The sequence below is a fragment of the Balaenoptera physalus genome (assembly GCF_965194825.1).
Source record: "Balaenoptera physalus genome assembly, chromosome: 13".
NCBI classification, from domain to species: Eukaryota; Metazoa; Chordata; class Mammalia; order Artiodactyla; family Balaenopteridae; genus Balaenoptera; species Balaenoptera physalus.
This window is the reverse complement of record NC_138892.1, coordinates 32,295,376-32,315,998: the sequence shown is the minus strand read 5'-3', so window position 1 is coordinate 32,315,998 and position 20,623 is coordinate 32,295,376. Positions and strand designations below refer to the sequence as shown.

Below are 20,623 nucleotides of genomic sequence, written 5' to 3'. Positions count from 1 at the left end.
TTCCCTTGGTTTTGAAACATCATACTCTTGATATTTGTCCTTTCTTGGGCTGTTCCTTGAAGCACCTCTTCCTCTTGCATTAGACATTTCTATACCTCAGACATCTGCCTTACAATCACTTCTATTGCTTCAGTATCTATGCTGATGACCCACAAATTCTTATCATCTACCCAGTATCTCTCGAGTTTCTTATCCAGATATCCTTTTTGAATATGCCCATAGGGACCTCAAACTCAACAGGTACAAAACAAATAATAATCACAAACCTTCTAAACTCCCCTTGTGTCACTTCTAAGTGAATGGCGCTATCTACCTATCCAGTGGCCCAACCCAGAAAATTAGGTGGACTACCCATTCCTCCCTCTTCACCAACAACCAATCATTCATCATATCCAATTACATTTACATCCCTCAAACATGTCTATGTCCCTAATCCCCCTCTGTCACTAATTAGTCCATCATCACACTGACTCAGCACAAATGTCTCCTTACTAGTCTTGGCCCCCTTCAATCCACTCTCCACAGAGGAAAGTAAACTTGAAAAGTACAGATCTGATCATGATATCCCTGAGTTCAAAATCCTTCATTGGCTCCTTTTTGGAAAAAGGACCAAATTCCTCAGGTACTGGCCTTTGCTTATCTCTCTAGAGGATCATAAATGTTAAAGCTGGAAAGGTAGGGTAGCACAGCAGATAAGAGCACAGAATTTGAGTAAATCTGGATCAAATCCTGGCTTTATCATTTATTAGTTGTGTAACCATGGGCAATTACCTACCCTTTCTGTGTCTGTTTCTTCACCTGTAGCCTGGGGGAAATGTCACCTCTCTCATATAAGTATCAAATGAGGAATAATGAATTAATGCATATAAAGTATCTGGCACAAAGTAAGGACTCTACACTAGCTATTTTTACCTATATTCCAGCCAGAATGAATAACTGTAGTTCCCTGAATACACCATGCTATCTCTTACCTCTAGGTCTTAGTAAACACTGTATCTTCTACCCAGAATGCCTTTTCCTTAACCATCACCTACATCCCATTCCCTCTTCCAGGCTAACTCTTATTTCAGGTCTCAGTTTACAGATCACTTCTTGAACCTCAAGACTGACTCAGGTATACCTCCCCAGAGTACTCCAGAGTATTCTTATATCCTTATGTATCCCCAGACTATCATATTATCTTATGTTACCTTTGTTATTGACAGTGAATATCGTTGAGAAGCAGAATAGTGTTGCCCACTGTATCCTCAGTATTTAGCACAGTCTCTGGCATGCTATAAGTACTCAGTAAAACTGAATGACTGGTTAAGGGCAACGAAGAAATTGCTAAAGCAACTCATATCCATATTCTACTTCAAGAAATCTAGCAGCTGGAAAGGTACATAAGCCATATATTCAAGTTGTCTGTGTGTGTGCCTATGAATGAAGATAGTAGTCTAAGATATGAATGGACATGGTGGTTCTGATTAGCTAACAGTGTATGGTATCAATGGTGAGAAGTTGACTAATATATGGGCTAGACAAAAGAACAATAGCCCAGAAAAACACATACACGGACACCTCCCTAAGCAATTCTATTACTGTATAGCATAGGTTGGACCCTTCATGATTAAGAAATCTATAGATCTGTTATGTTTCACTGAGTCAACTAAACAAATAATCCTCTAGGAGCTTATTCCTAACCTTCAGGTGGCATCAATCCATACTTTTTCCACTGCAAAAACTGTACAGGTGGCTCACTTTTACACGACTTCCAAACTATATAATAAAATAGATATATCAAGAATGGGGATGCTTTTCCTTACAAATCAGTCTATGATGAATTCTTTTTAAAAAGCAATGTTACCTCATAATCAATGTCGTTTACTTAAAATTTATAACCATCTATTTCCAAGAGAACAATGGACAAAATAAGATTATCAGGATGTGATACAATATTGACCTTATAAAGGACACAAAGGGAGAAAAAGCTTCTGGGCACCAGGGATGGGACAGTTAATACATGTAGGCACCAGATTTTGGACTAAGTTCACTGACAGCTGAGGCAAAAAAAGAAAGCATACTATTTTCTGACAGGAAATACAAACTTATCAGCAAAAAAATAATTTTTTCCTCAAACTAAATTTAAGTGAACATTGCATGAATTATTTTATAAATAACAAGTATAACATAAGAGGTAATAATAAACTATGCTTGTATAAAAGATGACATGTCATGGTTTAAAATATGAATTGATTTACAAAATGGTGAGATTAACACTTTTTAAGAACCTACGTATTACATAAAGTGAGGTACACCTGAAAATTAAAAAATTATTATTGAATACATCACTAAAAGATTAATTTCCAAGTCTACTACTAATATAAATACAAATAAATATCGTTTTCCCCAAACTATGTTATGAAAAATAAGAAAATCAAAATTTTTTTTTTAATTTTATTTATTTATTTTTGGCTGCATTGGGTCTTCGTTGCTGTGCATGGGCTTTCTCTAGTTGCAGCGAGCGGGGGCTACTCTTCATTGCAGTGCACGGTCTTCTCATTGTGGTGGCTTCTCTTGCTGTGGAGCACAGGCTCTAGGCGCGTGGGCTTCAACAGTTGTAGCAAGCAGACTCAGTAGTTGTGGCTCTCACGCTCTAGAGCACAGGCTCAATAGTCATGGTGCATGGGCTTAGTCGCTCTGCAGCGTGTGGGATCTTCCCAGACCAGGGCTCGAACCCGTGTCCCCTGCATTGGCAGGCGGATTCTTAACCATTGTGCCACCAGGGAAGCCCAAATCAATTGTTTCTGAATGCCTATTAATTTCTTCATACCAATATTCCAGATCAAATCATCAACTTTATGTGAAGAATTCTAATGTCCGGAGAAAAAGGTACCTCCATGTATAAAGAATTAATCTCTAGGTCATATTCATTCTCTAGATGTACCTGATCCATTATATTTTAAAGACATGATGACAACATGAACTGTTACATAAAACCTTAGCAATAAGTGTACATCAATTCCCACAAATAACATAAAACATAAAAATTGAAACTGTCACTAATAATTATAAAAAGCATAAACAGGTGGTGTTTTTTGGTAATTTGAACAGTTAAGAGTCATTGAAAAACTGTGCCTTACTTGCTCATTAACTTTCTTTTCTTTCTCTAATTCTTTTTCCATGTCCTCCAATTCTCTATCTTTTTGTTCCAACTGCTTTTCAAGTTGGCGAATTTCATCTCGTAAAAAGCGAGTGTCACGTCCACCTGCAGAGTGCTGTGCCATCTTAAAGTAATAAACCAAAAGTATAAATTAATTCCATTATATCTGGAGATTCAAATGAATCAACAACAAAAATAATTATCTTGACTTTAAATTTTATCATAATCAGCACGAGATGTTTAAAATCATGTTCCTTAAAAACAATTTTTTTTTATTAAGCATATTTAAGCTTTAGTTCACAGGCTGACAACCCCTTAAGCTCTTCCTGAGCCATCCAGAGTATGAAGAATTAACAGTCAATCACTCAGGCTCTGTTATAGCCGCTGAGCCACAGACACCAGGGTAAAGTGCAAAGGCATACAACGATCTTTGAGCTGAACTATCTAGGCTTCCCCTGAGCATCAGACCTCTGAAACCAGGCTACAAATCACCAGAGCCTCCACCCTAGCCACTGAGCCATGGTGCTCTTAACCTGCCCTTTCCCTCATACCACTGACTATTTAGACCAGTGTTATCTGAAAGGACTTTCTGGATAAAGGAAATGTTCTCTGCACTGCCCAATACAGTAGCCACTATCTACGTGTGTCTACTGAGCACTTGAAATGTGGCTAGTGCAACTAAAGAACTGAATTCTTAACTTTAACTGTAATTAATTTAAATGCTAATGTCCACATGTAGCTAGTGCTACCATATTGAACACCCAAAATTAGATTATCTTTAAAATTTTGCAGCAGACTAAATACATTTTGCTTCATTTTCCTGTTACTTTGGGTCATAGTCAAAAACATCAGAAATCCTTTAGTCATCTAATCTGTTTCACATTCATCTCCCTAGCATACAGTTCTGTAACTCTTCTACCTTAACTAAACTTTTCTTACTCTTAACCTCCTTCAAAAAGCACTTTCTTACCAACATCTCCAACTGTCCTATCCTTCTATTCTATAGTAGTTGCCTTGCTAAACACTAACACAGAATCGATCTTACTTCATAGCTCACTTAACAAGTATTTATTGAGAATGACTGGTATTTCCCTAGAAGCTGGATATACGACAGGGAATAGAAAATAAACCATCTAAATTCACAGAGTTAACATGCTAAAAAACCAGGGTTTGAACGTAAACTATCTGACTCCAGAGACTGAAATCTCCAGTTCATTCTCCACTATATTTCTGGTTTTATCTGACTTCTTTAAAATTTGACCACACATCTTTCACTCTTATTTTTAGCAGATGACCTCTCCATCCTCTCAAATTCCAGGCACTAAACCTACAAACATCAAAAACTTCTGTTCATATCCATTCTTCCTTCCTCCCTTTTACCAAGGAAAAAGGTCCTTCCTCCTTATAAAGGCTAATCCATTTGTACCACATTCTTTCCCACAGTCTCAGTAATCTCAATGTATTCAGTTCCTTAACAATACATTCACATTTTGGCTCTTGGATTTCTCAAAAGCTACCTCTTCTCCTACACCCTTCTGTCACTGTTCCTCAAATTCCAACATGCCTCATTCCACCTCAGTTATAGTAATCTCTCTGTATACTTCTCTGGACTATAAGCTCCATGAGGTTATTCAATGTTTTTATTTTGTTCACAATTGGATGTGCAATCCTTAGTAGAATTTAAGATACATAAATAGGCATGTAAAATATATACTGAACAAACAATTATAAACACAATATCATTCCAGTGATTTTTCCAGCTAATTATAAAGAAAAAATTTTAAAATAATAATTGAAAATAATATTTACAATGATTACACCCTAAGGAATACAAAAGAACATACCTCCAGTTCATTTTCCAGTTTCATTACTTTAGTTTTTAATTGATTTTCTATTAAAAAAAGATAAATGTTTCAATTGGTCAGATTTATCTCAAAACAAACTTTTCAACAATTTTCAATAAAATAATAAAATTAATTTTTAAAGAGTCCATGATTGTAATGATAAGGTAACATAAGAAAATAACTATTTTGTACCTGATCCATGAAATAGGAGTTCTAGAAAAATCTTTCAAAATAAACTGAGTATACACATTTTATAAAATATTGGGTTGGCCAGAAACTTTGTTTGGATTTGTCCATAAGATCTTACTTTTTGGTCAACCCAATATATTACAGCCAATTCTCCACTGCTTAGTGAATAAATGAAATTCACTATTTAACACCATAATAATCTTTTCCCCAAGGCATTTACCAAATTTTGCTTGTTCTTCTCCAGCTTTTTCAACTTCTTCCAAAGCTAGCTCTACTTCTTGAGCTTTCATCTAAACGTTAAGAAAAAAAAAAAGTTATTTCAGTATGCCTTTACACTAGACTGTAAGCACTGAAAATAAGAATTTTGTTTTGTATTTGCTATCCCAGTACTTACTGCCTGCAATGCCTGGCACAAGGAGACATTCAGCAAACATTTGTCGAATGAATAGATGATTTTCTTAAGGCTATAATTTCTAGATTCCTAAGAGTTTGAAACATCTTTGATTCCTCTTTTCCCTCAAGTCTTACATGTAGCATTGCAACTTTTCTCTTTGTAATGTTTTCAACTATCTCTTTTATTCTATTCTAATTTTCATTATTCTAGTCCATAATTTTGTCTAACTTCCTTCATAAGTTTAACTCTCTTAAGGCATATTTTTGTATCTACCAATTATAGCTCAAAAACCTTTAATGGCTCCTAATTGCTGATAGCATAAAATACGTCTTTAAAGGCCCTAGACAGCCTATTCTAAACTATACCCAACATTGTTTCCTCTACAACCTGCTATTATAAACTTTCTGTACTTGTCTCCTTAAATGTAAAGAACATGCACACTTTCTATTCCTAGTTTTTATTTACAGTAACCTCCAGCTCTAGAATCTCCTTAACACTTTACCACTGCCCTCCACTTACCTAAAACTACTCATCTGTCTTTGACCTTTATAAAGTTTTCTCACACCTAAATCTCTTCCCCTCCTAACAAATCCCAACAGTAGTCAGCTACTGTAACAAACTGTAACATAATTAACATAGGACCTCCTTATGCTTTTTTAAACATAACCATTCTGTTTCCCCTACACACTCTTTTAGGAACTTTAGAGCAGAAACTAGCAATGTTTTTCACCTAAAATTCTCAGTTGACATTTGAAGATATCTCATTTTTTAGTGGTCATTTAGATTTTACAAAGTACTTTCACAGAGATTAAATTAGCTAAGAAGAGATTCTTACACTTTCTCTAATAGTCAAAGCTATTATTAAAACCTACTGTATACAAACCTTCATTAGAGACTGAGTAATTCTGAAAAGGTGTATCATATTTTCTTGACTTTCACTTTTTAGCTCATTTACTTCCACCTAAGTAAAGAGAAAAGCAACTATTTCATATTTTATAACCCTTAAGCAAAATACAAGAAATCTTCCAGTTGTACCATTCAGTGATTTCAGGGACAACTTAGACTATCATAGTTGTATGTATATATCTATACATTATTTATCAATTAAGTACCTTGGATAAGGAAATCAATAAATTATCTGCCAGTTCTTCCTGACGAGGCAACTCATCTGGGTCAACTTTTCTTATTTCTTTCCAGTTTATATTAGGTGGCATCTTGAATTCTTTCACTGTGCTTTACTTTCTGTAACAAGACAAGTGGGTATTAGCATTTTCAAGGTAAACAGCATTACTGTTTTTACAGATTATGCTATTACAACTCTCCACGATGTTAGCAAAGAGGTATGGCTCCTTAATTGTATAACAGATACGTGGGTAAAATAGCCTTGATCAAAATTACAGCAGTTGCGACAAATCATCAGATATTTTATCGGCTAAATTATGACGGCTTCCATGGTTAAACTAATCTAAGCCAGAACTAAGATTCTGTGCCCCCTTCCTCCACGCCCCCATACCACCAAAGCGCTCGATGCTTGGGAGGCTGAAATTGACCCCTGATTCTCAGAAACAGAAGCTAGGATTAAGGGGAAAAGAAAAAAAAAAAAGCGAGAAAGTAAACGATTGAAATGAGTGCAGTTGGGCCCGAGAAACCAAGGCTGAAGCGAGGGGAAGGCAGATGGACTGCAAATCAAAGGCTAAGGGGCTGTTGTTTATTTGGGTCGTTAGGCTTAAAGAACCTTTGCGGGAAGAACTCTCTGTCCGCGCTCTCCAGGATCCACCCACCTAAACCAAGCCTGGCATCCAGAGGTGGCCCCTCAGCTACCGCACCCACCCAGCCGAGCCCCGCCGCCACGCCTCACCGCTCCCCAGCGCGGTTCCAATCGGACACTGGATCCCGCCAACGGATCTAGAGCGAGTAATAGCGGCGGCGGCTGCTAAGCGACGCATTTCCCACCTAGCCGAGGCCGGAGCAAGAGCCCGGATGCAAGCGTCGCCTACTATTCACGACCGTGGGTGATGCTTTACGTTTAGATTCCGCAGCGGGGTCCCTGGACTCTGTGTTAAAGGCGGGGAGAAGGCCTGGGATGAGGACTGCAAATCCCAGAGTGCAGTTTGCTTGGAGGCCGGGGCGTCCTGGACGCTGAAGTCTGAGAAGTGGAGCTAGGCCGTTCCCGGCGTGCAGTGCGGGAGGCTGAGACTGTACCGGGGTGCGGGGCAACCGCCTCGAGGCGGGAGGCGCGGCGGCCGAGGCGTGTCTGCACTGGTCGCCTGAACAAGGCGGACCATGACTGTGCCTTCGGTGGCGTCTCTCGCCGGACCGCTCTTCCCGAGGTTTCTCTAAGCCATTCCCTGGTGGAACCGCTCTCAGGTGAGGTCGGGCTGTCGGTCAGCGGTGGGGGAGGAGTTGAGGGTAGCGATCCCGGCTGAAAGAAGCTCTTAATGTTGGGGCCGGAGTCTGAAGAGGTGGGAAGACCCCGCCCTCTCCTTGGGCGTTTGCCGGCGACGCTCCGGGTGGTGCCCTCTGTAAGAAGAAAAAGTTTTAGCCTTCTTCTGTATCAGAATCTGTCTGTATAGTGGACTGGGGGCCGCGATCATGGTTTGGGGGCGAGTGAGGAATTGGGGACACCGCATCCTCTGGCCCTGGTAGCCTTACCTGTAGCGCTATTACCTTCGTGGATTGAAGGACTTGAAGGTTGAGGAGCTAGTAGGTGTAGAGGGAAGGTTCTAGAGAGGAGAGGTTATAACTTGCCCAGGCCACTGCGGGGGGTGGAGAGAGAAGGGGCCTCAGTACTCACCAGCCCTGTTGCTGTCACTTGCTTGGTGACGGAGAGTGCCTTTCTATGAAAACGACTTCTCAGGTGTTTACAGCTCTTATTTTGCAAGTTTTGCTCATCTGGCTGCTCTCAGCCATGCTGGAGTATGATACAGCACTAGGAAAACTTTCTTAAGAAGATGTAGACTTGAAAACCAAATGACATTTAAAACTCTTTGGAGCGGTGCCTCTCATCTTTATCTTTTTTTTTTTTTTTTTAAGCACTTTCTTTCATTTCTTCCCTATAATTGATATTGAAGTTTACTTTTGAAAACAATTGATTTCTTTCCAAACCGTTCAGTAGAAATAGCTCAGTAGAAAATAAAAACAGATATACTGATTTTGTGAGATACATTTAAAGACAGTCAGAAGATCTGTAGGAATTATAATTTTGTCTAGGCCTTTACTGTAAGATGATATGTCAAACACTGTTCATTAACGTTTGTTTTTTTTTTAAAATTATTTATTTATTTATTTACTTATTTATGGATATGTTGGGTCTTCGTTTCTGTGCGAGGGCTTTCTCTAGTTGCGGCAAGTGGGGGCCACTCTTCATCGCGGTGTGCGGACCTCTCACTATCGCGGCGTCTCTTGTTGCGGAGCACAGGCTCCAGACGCGCAGGCTCAGCAGTTGTGGCTCACGGGCCTAGTCGCTCCGCGGCATGTGGGATCTTCCCAGACCAGGGCTCGAACCCGTGTCCCCTGCATTGGCAGGCAGATTCTCAACCACTGTGCCACCAGGGAAGCCCCATTAACGTTTTTTTAAACCATGCTGTACATTATGTCCCCAGAAATTATATATCTTTTAAATGAAAGTTTGTACCTGTTGACTGATCTGTTTGTTTCTATGAATTCGGTTTTCTTAGATCCCACATATAAACGAGATCACACAGTATTTGTCCTTCTCTGTATGGCATTTCACTTAGTGTAATGCCCTCATGGTCCTTCCGTGTTGTCATGGTGTTACAAATGGTAAGATTTCTTTTTTGTGGCTGAATAATACTCCATTGTGTGTATATACTACATTTTCTTTATCCTTTCATCCATCGATTTACACTTAGGTTGTTTCTATGGGTTGGCTATTGTAAATAATGCTGAATGAATATCACTTCAGAGTAGTGATTTTGTTTTCTTCGGATATATACCCAGAAGTGGAATTGCTGGATAGTATGATAGTTCTGTTTTTAATTTTTTGAGGAACCCCATACTGTTTTCTGTGATGGCTGCATCAATTTACGTTCCCACCAACAGTGCACAAGTGTTTCCTTTTCTCCACATCCTTGCTGCCAATGCTTGTTATCTCTTTTTGATGATGGCCATTCTTAGCAGGTGTAAAGTAATTGATAATCTCATTGTAATTTTGATTTGCATTTCACTGATGATTAGTGATGGTGAGCACCTTTTCATGTACCTGTCGGCCATTACGTGTCTTCTTGGGAAGAAGTTCCTGTGCCCATTTTTTAATCAGATTTTGTTTTTTAAACTTTAGAATTACATGCCTAGAGTAATTTTATTTTATTTTTTAAAATTTATTTATTTATTTATTTATTTTTGGCTGTGTTGGGTCTTCGTTTCTGTGCGAGGGCTTTCTCTAGTTGCAGCAAGTGGGGGGCCACTCTTCATTGCGGTGCGCGGGCCTCTCACTATCGTGGCCTCTCTTGTTGCTGGGCACAGGCTCCAGACGCGCAGGCTCAGTAGTTGTGACTCACGGGCCTAGTTGCTCCGCGGCATGTGGGATCTTCCCAGACCAGGGCTCGAACCCGTGTCCCCTGCATTAGCAGACAGATTCTCAACCACTGCGCCACCAGGGATGCCCAATCAGATTTTTTTTTTTTTTTTTTTTTTTTTTTGCTATTCAGTTGTAAGAGTTCTTTATATATTTTGGATATTAACCTGTTCCATATATATATTTTTGCAAATATTGCCCCTCATTCCATAGGTTGCCTTTTCATTTTGTTGGTTTCCTTTTTTGTGCAGAAGCTTTTTAGTTTGACATAGGCCCACTTATTTATTTTTGTTTTTGTTGCCTTTACTTTTGGTTTCAAATCCAAAAAATCATTGCCAAGACCAGTGTCAGGGAGCTTACCCCCTTGTTTTCTACCAGGAGGTTTATGGTTTTAGGTCTTACGTTCAATTCTTTAATCCACTTTGAGTTGATTTTTGTGAGTGGTATAAAATAAGGGTTCAGTTTATTCTTTTGCATGTGGTTCTCCAGTTTTCCCAACACTATTTATTAAAGAGATTATTCTTTCCCCATTGTATATTCTTGGTTCCTTTGTTTATTTCTCGCCTCCCTATTCTGTTCTATTGATCTGCGTGTTTGTTTTTATGCTAGCTGCAAAGTATTTTGATTACTATAGCTTTTTCGTTATTTAATCTTCATAACAATCCAATGAAATAGCTGCTTAATTTGTCCTCATTTTCCAACTAAGTTAAGAAAGCAGAGTTTGGAAAGGTTAAATACTCTGCTCAAACTTAAATAGTATGATGGAACGTGAATCTTTCTGGCTAAAGGATATGTTCATAACTGCTATATTGCCTTCTCAGGCATGCTGGGAACCAGTACTTGTAAAGTGCTTATTCTTCAGTCTTACAATCTATATTAAATATCATCATATTCTAATTATGTAACTTTGATTACTCAAGAATTTAAATTAGATATTCTTCATGTTCAGTGTTTGTTTGTTTGTTTTTTGACTACACTGCACGACTTGTGGGATCTTAGTTCCCCCACCAGGGATCGAACCCACGCCCTCGGCTCTGAGCATGTGAAGTCCTAATCACTGGACCACCAGGGAATTCCCACATTCAGTGTTTTTAATTCATAATTTAGCAGGGGAAGGCAGAGATGAAAGCTAATGTTTCTGGAGCACATATTATGTCATTTACTATGCTTAAAATTGCATATTTATTTTTGTAGTAGTAATCTGTTATTTTTATTGCAACACCTTATTTTTCTCCTTGTTTTTTCATTCATTACAACTGTTATTTTCTATTTATTTATTTATTAGTTTCATTTTGTCTGTGTTGGTCTGTTCTACCCTTACTTCCTTCACCTTCTTATTCACATTTATAGTCTCAGGAACTGAAGGTACCTGGCGTAATGGCAAGTTTTATTCTCATTTTTCTGAAGTGAAAACAGGTTCTGAGAACCTAAGCAATTTCATAATAATTAATGAAGCTAAGATTGTAAGCCAGGTCTCAATTACAGTCCCGACTAAGTGCAAAATCTTGCTTAAATTTTATTACTTTACTCATTCTAACAATATTTTTGGGCTTATACACTGTGCTAGACACCAGGGATGCAGTAGGAAACAAGTTAGCTAGGGTCTAGGCTGTAATGCACTAAAATATATTTGTACCTAACTGTGAACCAAGAAATTTTTTTTTAAAGATTTATTTATTGATTGATTGATTGCTGTGTTGGGTCTTCGTTTCTGTGCGAGGGCTTTCTCTAGTTGCGGCAAGTGGGGGCCACTCTTCATTGCGGTGCGCGGTCCTCTCACCGTCGTGGCCTCTCTTGTTGCGGAGCACAGGCTCCAGATGCGCAGGCTCAGCAGTTGTGGCTCACGGGTCTACTTATTCCGCGGCATGTGGGATCTTCCCAGACCAGGGCGCGAGCCCGCATCCCCTGCACTAGCAGGCAGACTCTCAACCACTGCGCCACCAGGGAAGCCCTGAACCAAGAAACTTAACTCAAGTTGTAGTTCAGTTGCTCACTATATATAATTTTGAGGAAAATCACTAAAACCCACTATTATTTTTCGTGAAGTTTTCTGAATCATTCAGTTTTCACCAAGGGAAATTATCTGACAATTTTATAAATGGCTTTACTACAGGAACGCTTGCCTGAATCTGCCTTTAATCTCTGTTGTTTTATGAGCAGTTTTATCTGACCAAAATCACTTCACAAGAAAGACTTGCCTTTTAAAAGTCTACAAACAATAAATGCTGGAGAGGGTGTGGAGAAAAGGGAACCCTCTTACACTGTTGGTGGGAATGTAAATCGGTACAGCCACTATGGAGAACAGTGTGGAGGTTCCTTAAAAAACTAAAAATAGAACTACCATCCGACCCAGCAATCCCACTACTGGGCATATACCCAGAGAAAAGCATAATTCAAAAAGAGTCATGTACCAAAATGTTCATTGCAGCTCTATTTACAATAGCCAGGACATGGAAGCAACCTAAGTGTCCATCAACAGATGAATGGATAAAGAAGATGTGGCACATATATACAATGGAATATTACTCAGCCATAAAAAGGAACGATATTGAGTTATTTGTAGTGAGGTGGATGGACCTAGAGTCTGTCATACAGAGTGAAGTAAGTCAGAAAGAGAAAAACACACCGTATGCTAACACATATATATGGAATCTTAAAAAAAAAAAAAAAAAAGGTTCTGAAGAACCTAGGGACAGGACAGGAATAAAGACACAGACATAGAGGATGGACTTGAGGACACGGGGGAGGGGGAAGGGTAAGCTGGGACGAAGTGAGAGAGTGGCATGGACATATATACACTACCAAATGTAAAATAGATAGCTAGTGGGAAGCAGCCGCATAGCACAGGGAGATCAGCTCGGTGCTTTGTGACCACCTAGAGGGGTGGGATAGGGAGGGTGGGAGGGAGGTGCAAGAGGAGAGGATATGGGGATATATGTATACGAGTAGCTGATTCACTTTGTGATACAGCAGAAACTAATACACCATTGTAAAGCAATAATACTACAGGAAAGATGTTAAAAAAAAAAGACTTGCCTTTTATAATTGCTACCTCTGTTCTATGTACCATTCAACCTATATTCCAAATGTTAATCTCCATTCTTTTTATGCTGTCTTATCAAGAAAATGAATGGTAACTTACTTTTCCAGCTTCTAACATAAAGCATGGCCGTGAGAAATTTAGTCTCCACTGTGTACAGAAAATGTTTTGTTTTGCCTTGTTCTCGTGGAGAGGAATCAGTGTGCAGCAAGCAGACACTTGTCTTCTCCCAACATGAGGAGACTGGAAAGATTAGTAGGAGTCAGTGTGAATACAGACTTCGCAAACTATGCAAGCCAAAGTTTTACTTATTGAAAAAGATATAATCATGAAATTATTGAGCTGAGAAGACTATCCTTTCCAGACTAAATATTCCCAGATTTCATATAAAATTTTTCTATAGGCTTGTTTTTTCCATAATTGTACTGTGGAAGTATTAGGAAAAGTGAGCATTCAGTACAATTTTGTTGAAGGAATTATATTGTTTTGTATGCCTGTAATGTGCTCATGAGTGGTCTTCAATTGCATTTGGATTCTTTGCACATATGTGGTGACATCCCATTTTGGTAAGCAAACATAAATCAGTCATTCCATCTGCTCAAACTATGTGCATCTGGGTGAATATGCTTCTGTGCCTAGAAAAAGAACTGGAAGTTCCCTTTCTTAGTCTGTTTTTCTGCTCTAACACGATACCCTAGATTAGGTGGTTTATAAACAATAGGAATTTATTTCTCACAGTTCTGAAGACTGGGAAGTCTCAGATCAAGGCATCAGGAGATTCAATGTCTAGTGAGGAGCTGGTTCGTAGTGGGCATCTTTTCACTGTGTCGTCACATGGCAGAGGGGGCAAGGGATCTCTCTCAGATCTCTTATATACGGGCATTAATCCCATTCATGAGGGCTCCACCCTCATGACCTGATCACCTCCCCAAGGCCCCCTACCTCCAAATGACATTACATTAGGCATTAGGATTTAACATGAATTTTGAGAGGACACAAACATACAGTCTATAGCATTCTCACAACTAACATTTAACAGCGATGTGTTACATTGTTACAATAGTGGCCCCCAGTGAATTATGCTGCCCTCTATCTGTGTCCTTATGTAACCCTCTCCCTTTCCCCTAACCTCTTCCCTTGCAGGTGGTTTTTTTTTGGACAAAACCTAAGATGACTCCACAACTAAGCTCATGACATGCATGAAAAGTAGCGCTCTCTCTCCCTTTCTCTCATAATATGCTTTCGTGGAGAATCTTCAAAAGTAGTATTGTCTTGACTCTTTATAACCTCTCCCACATTGCTTCTGGGTTTACCTTGCTTGACTGATAGTAAAAAATACGCGGTAAGCAGAGACTTGAAAAGTGCTTGTCCGTTGGGATTTGCCCTCCGGCTCTCCTGACGACACCATTTAAAGAAGTTTAGGCTACCTATTGAAGGATATGACCGCAAGTAGCAGAGGCTAGCTTTCCAAGCTGAGACCCCCCCCCCCACCCTTTAGATATCCAGCTTTAATCAAACCAGATAACTAAGCATATATCAAATATATATCAAATAAAGACATTTATATGAAAGGAGGGACTTAGAGGATTTTGGAACTGGTGAATCCAAAATCCGTAGGGTAGGCTGGCAGGCTAGAAACTCTTCAGCAGGACCTGATAATGCAGTCATGAGGTAGAGTTTCTTCTCAGGGAAACTTCAATTTTGCTTTTAAGGTGATTCAACTGATTGGATGAGTTCCATCCACATTATGGAATATAATCTTCTTTACTTAAAATCATCAGACTATAGGTGTTAACCACATCTACAAAATACCTTCAGCACAACACCTAGATTAGTGTTTGAATACTACTATAGCCTAGGCAAGCTGACACATAAAACTAACCATAATGGTGGTAGTCATGAACGGTAAGCATTTTGCGATGCCATCCACTCAGTGAAGATTAGCACCCCATTGATAAATCCACTTGGTGCTGCTTAAACACCTCACCCATACCAAGTTTATAAAGGGCCAAGAAAATAGAATTTTAAAATATTACCCCAGGGAGCTTAATAATGAGAGAAAGGGAGAGAGCTAGTTTTAGTGCATGCTCATGAGCTCAATTGTGGACTCATCTGAAGTTCTGCCCCAAAAAGCCACTTGTGAGAGTAGAGCTTGGAAGTAGGGGTGGTGGTTGCAAAGGGACCCAGCAAAGAAAAGCTGGATACCACCGGTTTCCAAGGTGGAAGTAGACATAAAGGGAATTTCAGGTGACAGTCCCTAATGATGTGGGGTTTGTCCCCAAAGAACCCTCAAACACCTGTAAGAGATTTATCTTGAATATACTGGTCAAGTAAGCTCTTTTGCTTTCCTTCCTTTCTTCTCTCTCCATTCTGCTCTAACACTATAGTGCTCAAAAATTATGTTTAACAAGAATGTAGGTAAAGAAAGAGAAGAATAAACCATATCCTCATTCCATAACAACACGCTTCTCCTACGCAGTGATTCCAAGCCTAGAGCAGAGGACAATCCCCAAAAGTTAAATCGAGTTCAGGGTCTTGATTATTATGTTGGAGTTGAGCATTTCAATTACTGAATGAATTTGCTTTGCAACTTAAAGTGACTGCATAACTTTTTATTACCTAATTGTATTTAGAAATCATGAGATCAGTCCGAGTATCTTTAAGTAACATTTTATAACCTTGTGTTCTTTAAGCCTTTAAATTCAATCTACAGATCTTATTCTGTTTATAAAGTAACATGTCCCTTTTTAACATATAACAAATAAATAATAATTGAAAGGACTGAATACCCTTAAGCAGCTACATTTAAAACTTAGTTAAGTTGCCTGAATTTAAAACTGCATTTATAGTTTTAGTATATTCATTTTATTCCAGGAGTTCAGATGCCTAACTTAACAAGCAAAACTTTCTCAAACAACTTTTATAAAGCTACTAAACTAAACTTAAAACTGTAGCAACTCCCAAGGTCTTATAAAAATTTCAATATTTATTTGTAAACTTGTCTAAATTCTTAATATTTTTCAACTAAAAGTCTTAAATCCAAAAATTGCATGGTCAATAATTTAATATTATGTATGTTATATATATTATTATATAACATTGTATTTCAAATTACAGTTTTGAAGCTAATATATCAGAATCTCAAGTGTATGTTACTCTTTTTTTTTTCCTTTTATTTCTTTTTCTTCTCTGATTGCTGTGGCTAGGACTTCCAAAACTATGTTGAATAACAGTGGTGAGAGTGGACATCCTTGTCTTGTTCCTGATCTTAGAGGAAATGCTTTCAGTTTTTCACCATTGAGAATGATGTTTGCTGTGGGTTTGTCATATATGGCCTGTATTATGTTGAAGTAGATTCCCTCTATGCCCACTTTGTGGAGAGTTTTTATCATAAATGGGTGTTGAATTTTGTCAAAAGCTTTTTCTGCATCTATTGAGATGATCATATGGTTTTTCTTCTTCAATTTGTTAATATGGTATATCACATTGATTGATTTGCGTATATTGAAGAATCCTTGCATCTCTGGGATAAATCCCACTTGATCATGGTGTATGATCCTTTTAATGTGTTGTTGGATTCTGTTTGCTAGTATTTTGTTGAGGATTTTTGCATCTATATTCATCAGTGATATTGGTCTATAATATTCTTTTTTTGTAGTATCTTTGTCTGGTTTTGGTATCAGGGTAATGGTGGCCTCATAGAATGAGTTTGGGAGTTTTCCTTCCTCTGCAATTTTTGGAAGAGTTTGAGAAGGATGGGTGTTAGCTCTTCTCTAAATGTTTGATAGAATTCACCTGTGAAGCCATCTGGTCCTGGACTTTTGTTTGTTAGAAGATTTTTGATCACAGTTTCAATTTCATTACTTGTGATTGGTCTGTTCATATTTTCTGTGTCTTCCTGGTTCAGTCTTGGAAGGTTATACCTTTCTAAGAACTTGTCCATTTCTTCCAGGTTGTCCATTTTATTGGCATAGAGTTGCTTGTAGTAGTTTCTTAGGATGCTTTGTATTTCTGCGATGTCTGTTGTAACTTCTCCTTTTTCATTTCTAATTTTATTGATTTGAGTCCTCTCTCTCTTTTTCTTGATGAGTCTGGCTAATGGCTTATCAATTTTGTTTATCTTCTCAAAGAACCAGCTTTTAGTTTTATTGATCTTTGCCATTGTTTTCTTTGTTTCTATTTCATTGATTTCTGCTCTGGTCTTTATGATTTCTTTCCTTCTACTAACTTTGGGTTTTGTTTGTTCTTCTTTCTCTAGTTCCTTTAGGTGTAACGTTAGATTGTTTATTTGAGATTTTTCTTGTTCCTTGAGGTAGGCTTGTATAGCTATAAACTTCCCTCTTAGAACTGCTTTTGCTGTATTCCATAGGTTTTGGAAACATCGTGTTTTCATTGTCATTTTTCTCTAGGTACTTTTTGATTTCCTCTTTGATTTCTTCAGTGATCTCTTGGTTATTTAGTAACGTATTGTTTAGCCTCCATGTGTTTGTGTTTTCTACGTTTTTTTCCCTGTAATTCATTTCTAATCTCATAGAGTTGTGGTCAGAAAAGATGCTTGGTATGATTTCAATTTTCTTAAATTTACTGAGGCTTGATTTGTGACCCAAAATGTGATGTATTCTGGAGAATGTTCCGTGTGCACTTGAGAAGAAAGTATAATCTGCTGTTTTTGGATGGAATGTCCTATAAATATCAATTAAATCTAACTGGTCTATTGTGTCATTTAAAGCTTGTGTTTCCTTATTAATTTTTTTTTGGATGATCTGTCCATTGGTGTAAGTGAGGTGTTAAAGTCCCCCACTATTATTGTGTTACTGTCGATTTCTTCTTTCATAGCTGTTAGCAGTTGCCTTATGTATTGAGGTGCTCCTATGTTGGGTGCATATATATTTCTAATTGTTATATCTTCTTCTTGGATTGATCCCTTGATCATTACGTAGTGTCCTTCCTTGTCTCTTGTAACATTCTTTATTTTAAAGTCTATTTTATCTGATACGAGTATTGCTACTCCAGCTTTCTTTTGATTTCCATTTGCATGGAATATCTTTTTCCATCCCCTCACTTTCAGTCTGTATGTGTCCCTAGGTCTGAGGTGGGTCTCTTGTAGACAACGTGTATATGAGTCTTGTTTTTGTATCCATTCAGCAAGCCTGTGTCTTTTGGTTGGAGCATTTAATCCATTCACGTTTAAGGTAATTATTGATATGTATGTTCCTATTACCATTTTCTTAATTTTGGGGGTTTGTTTTTGTAGGTCCTTTCCTTCTCTTGTGTTTCCCACTTAGAGAAGTTCCTTTAGCATTTGTTGTAGAGCTGGTTTGGTGGTGCTGAATTCTCTTAGCTTTTGCTTGTCTGTAAAGCTTTTGATTTGCCCGTCTGAATGAGATCCTTGAAGGGTAGAGTAATCTTGGTTGTAGGTACTTCCCTTTCATCACTTTAAGTATATCATGCCACTCCCTTCTGGCTTGTCAAGTTTCTGCTGAGAAATCAGCTGGTAACCTTATGGGAGTTCCCTTGTATGTTATTTGTCGTTTTTCCCTTGCTGCTTTCAATAATTTTTCTTTGTCTTTAATTTTTGCCAATTTGATTACTGTGTGTTTCGGCATGTTTCTCCTTGAGTTTATCCTGTATGGGACTCTCTGCGCTTCCTGGACTTGGGTGGCTCTTTCCTTTCCCATGTTAGGGAAGTTTTCTATTATAATCTCTTCAAATATTTTCTCTTGTCCTTTCTCTCTCTCTTCTCCTTCTGGGACCCCTATAATGCGAATGTTGTTGCGTTTAATGTTGTCCCAGAGGTCTCTTAGGCTGTCTTCATTTCTTTTCATTCCTTTTTCTTTTTTCTGTTCTGCAGCAGTGAATTCCACCATTCTGTCTTCCAGGTCACTTATCTGTTCTTCTGCCTCAGTTATTCTGCTATTGATTCCTTCTAGTGTATTTTTCATTTCATTTATTGTATTGTTCATCTGTTTGTTTGTTCTTTAATTCTTCGAGATCTTGGTGAAACATTTCTTGCATCTTCTCAATCTTTGCTTCCATTCTTTTTCCGAGGTCCTGGATCCTCTTCACTATCATTATTCTGAATTCTTTTTCTGGAAGATTGCCTATCTCTATTTCATTTAGTTGTTTTTCTGGGGTTTTATCTTGTTCCTTCATCTGGTACATAGCCCTCAGCCTTTTCATCTTGTCTATCTTTCTGTGAATGTGGTTTTTGTTCCACAGGCTGCAGGATTGTAGTTCTTCTCGCTTCTGCTGTCTGCTGTAAATACTCTTAAGCATTATGAGTAGTTTAAAAATCAAATACATCTTATTCCCAAATATAATTTCAAAGTATTAAAACCATAGTTTTAATTTACTTTTTTTTTCCTCTATTAATTTTAAAGTTTCTTTTTGTGAGAACATTTAATCAAACAGCAGTTTGTCACCCCAACCTGAGAGGTTTCTGAACCCATACACAAGACTTGATTTTCACTCCCCGATGGTGGATATCCTGACTTGTTTTGTTTTTCTGAATTACAATTACACACACACAGTTTAAAGGGAAAATAGTTCTTTATGCTGTGTTTAAACACATCAGGTGTTCTGTCAGTTATATCTTCTTGGGACTGTCATTCAGGAATGTGCTGACCTATCTAATTGTTGCCTGGGTAGTAGACCTGGTTGCATGGCTATAGTTCTGTGTTGCATCCCTTATCTCCTGATTTTCCTATCTTTACGTTTCTTAGTATACTTCCTTATGTTATTGGGGTATCTCTTCTATTAGTTTCCTGAGAAGAAAAACATTAGAGGTACATTTTTGAGACCTTGAATGTTTTAAAGTATTTTTAATCTACTTTCTACTTGGCAAACTTGGGTTTATTAATATAGAATTTTATGGTGGAAATTATTATCCATCAGAAATTTGAATCATTATTCCCTTTTTGTTTTCTGAATTTCACCCCACCCCCACCCCCCCAGCTTCTAACATTGTTGGTAAAAAAAAAGTGATTTATTTGGATTCCTAACCTTTGGTATGGAACCTGCATTATTTCTTTCTGGAAGTTTTTAGTACCCTCTCTTTGTTTCCAATGTCATAAAATTTTAATAACATTCTGTTTTCAACTGGTAGAAGATAACTGGGGGGTCTAAAACTATACTAAGAAGAGTAGCGAGGGCTACTCTTCGTTACAGTGCATGGGCTTCTCATCGCGGTGGCTTCTCTTGTTGCGGAGCGTGGGCTCTAGGCACGCAGGCTTCAGTAGTTGCAGCACAAGGGCTCAGTAGTTGTGGCACACAGGCTTAGTTGCTCCGCAGCATGTGGGATCTTCCCAGACCAGGGGTCGAACCCATGTCCCCTGCGTTGGCAGGCGTATTCTTAGCCACTGTCCCACCCGGGAAGTCCATCTATTCCTAGCCCTACTTCCTGAGATCCTTGGTATCAGTTTTTGAGATGATGCTGGCAGGAGTGCAGAAAACTTTTCAGCTTTTCCCCCTTCAGCTA

At 38.4% G+C, this 20,623-nt stretch overlaps 2 protein-coding genes across 12 annotated transcripts in view; one reads left to right on the top strand and one right to left on the bottom strand.

Moving 5' to 3' along the window:
* CEP290 (centrosomal protein 290) overlaps positions 1-7,638 on the bottom strand; it is a 96,650-nt gene extending 89,012 nt beyond the window's left edge. For 5 of the 11 annotated variants that reach the window (XR_014252177.1, XM_082418820.1, XM_082418822.1 and 2 more), the window contains exons 1-6: positions 7,428-7,579; positions 6,682-6,811; positions 6,453-6,530; positions 5,396-5,465; positions 4,987-5,033; positions 3,123-3,266 (exon numbers count right to left, since the gene is read on the bottom strand). Coding sequence is in view for 10 of the 11 variants with exons in the window: in XM_082418820.1 (XP_082274946.1) it covers positions 3,123-3,266; positions 4,987-5,033; positions 5,396-5,465; positions 6,453-6,530; positions 6,682-6,783 (441 nt within the window). In the remaining variant the exon portion in view is untranslated. Of the gene's footprint in view, positions 1-3,122; positions 3,267-4,986; positions 5,034-5,395; positions 5,466-6,452; positions 6,531-6,681; positions 6,812-7,350 lie in introns of those variants that run through there. The other 6 variants (XM_082418818.1, XM_082418814.1, XM_082418816.1 and 3 more) reach the window with 6 other exon arrangements.
* A 116-nt stretch (positions 7,639-7,754) lies between these two features.
* The window catches only part of TMTC3 (transmembrane O-mannosyltransferase targeting cadherins 3), a gene marked incomplete at its 5' end in the record, with an annotated part of 173,164 nt that continues 160,295 nt past the window's right edge, over positions 7,755-20,623 (top strand). Inside the window, one exon of the mRNA XM_082418910.1 lies at positions 7,755-7,936. The remainder of the gene's footprint in view (positions 7,937-20,623) is intronic.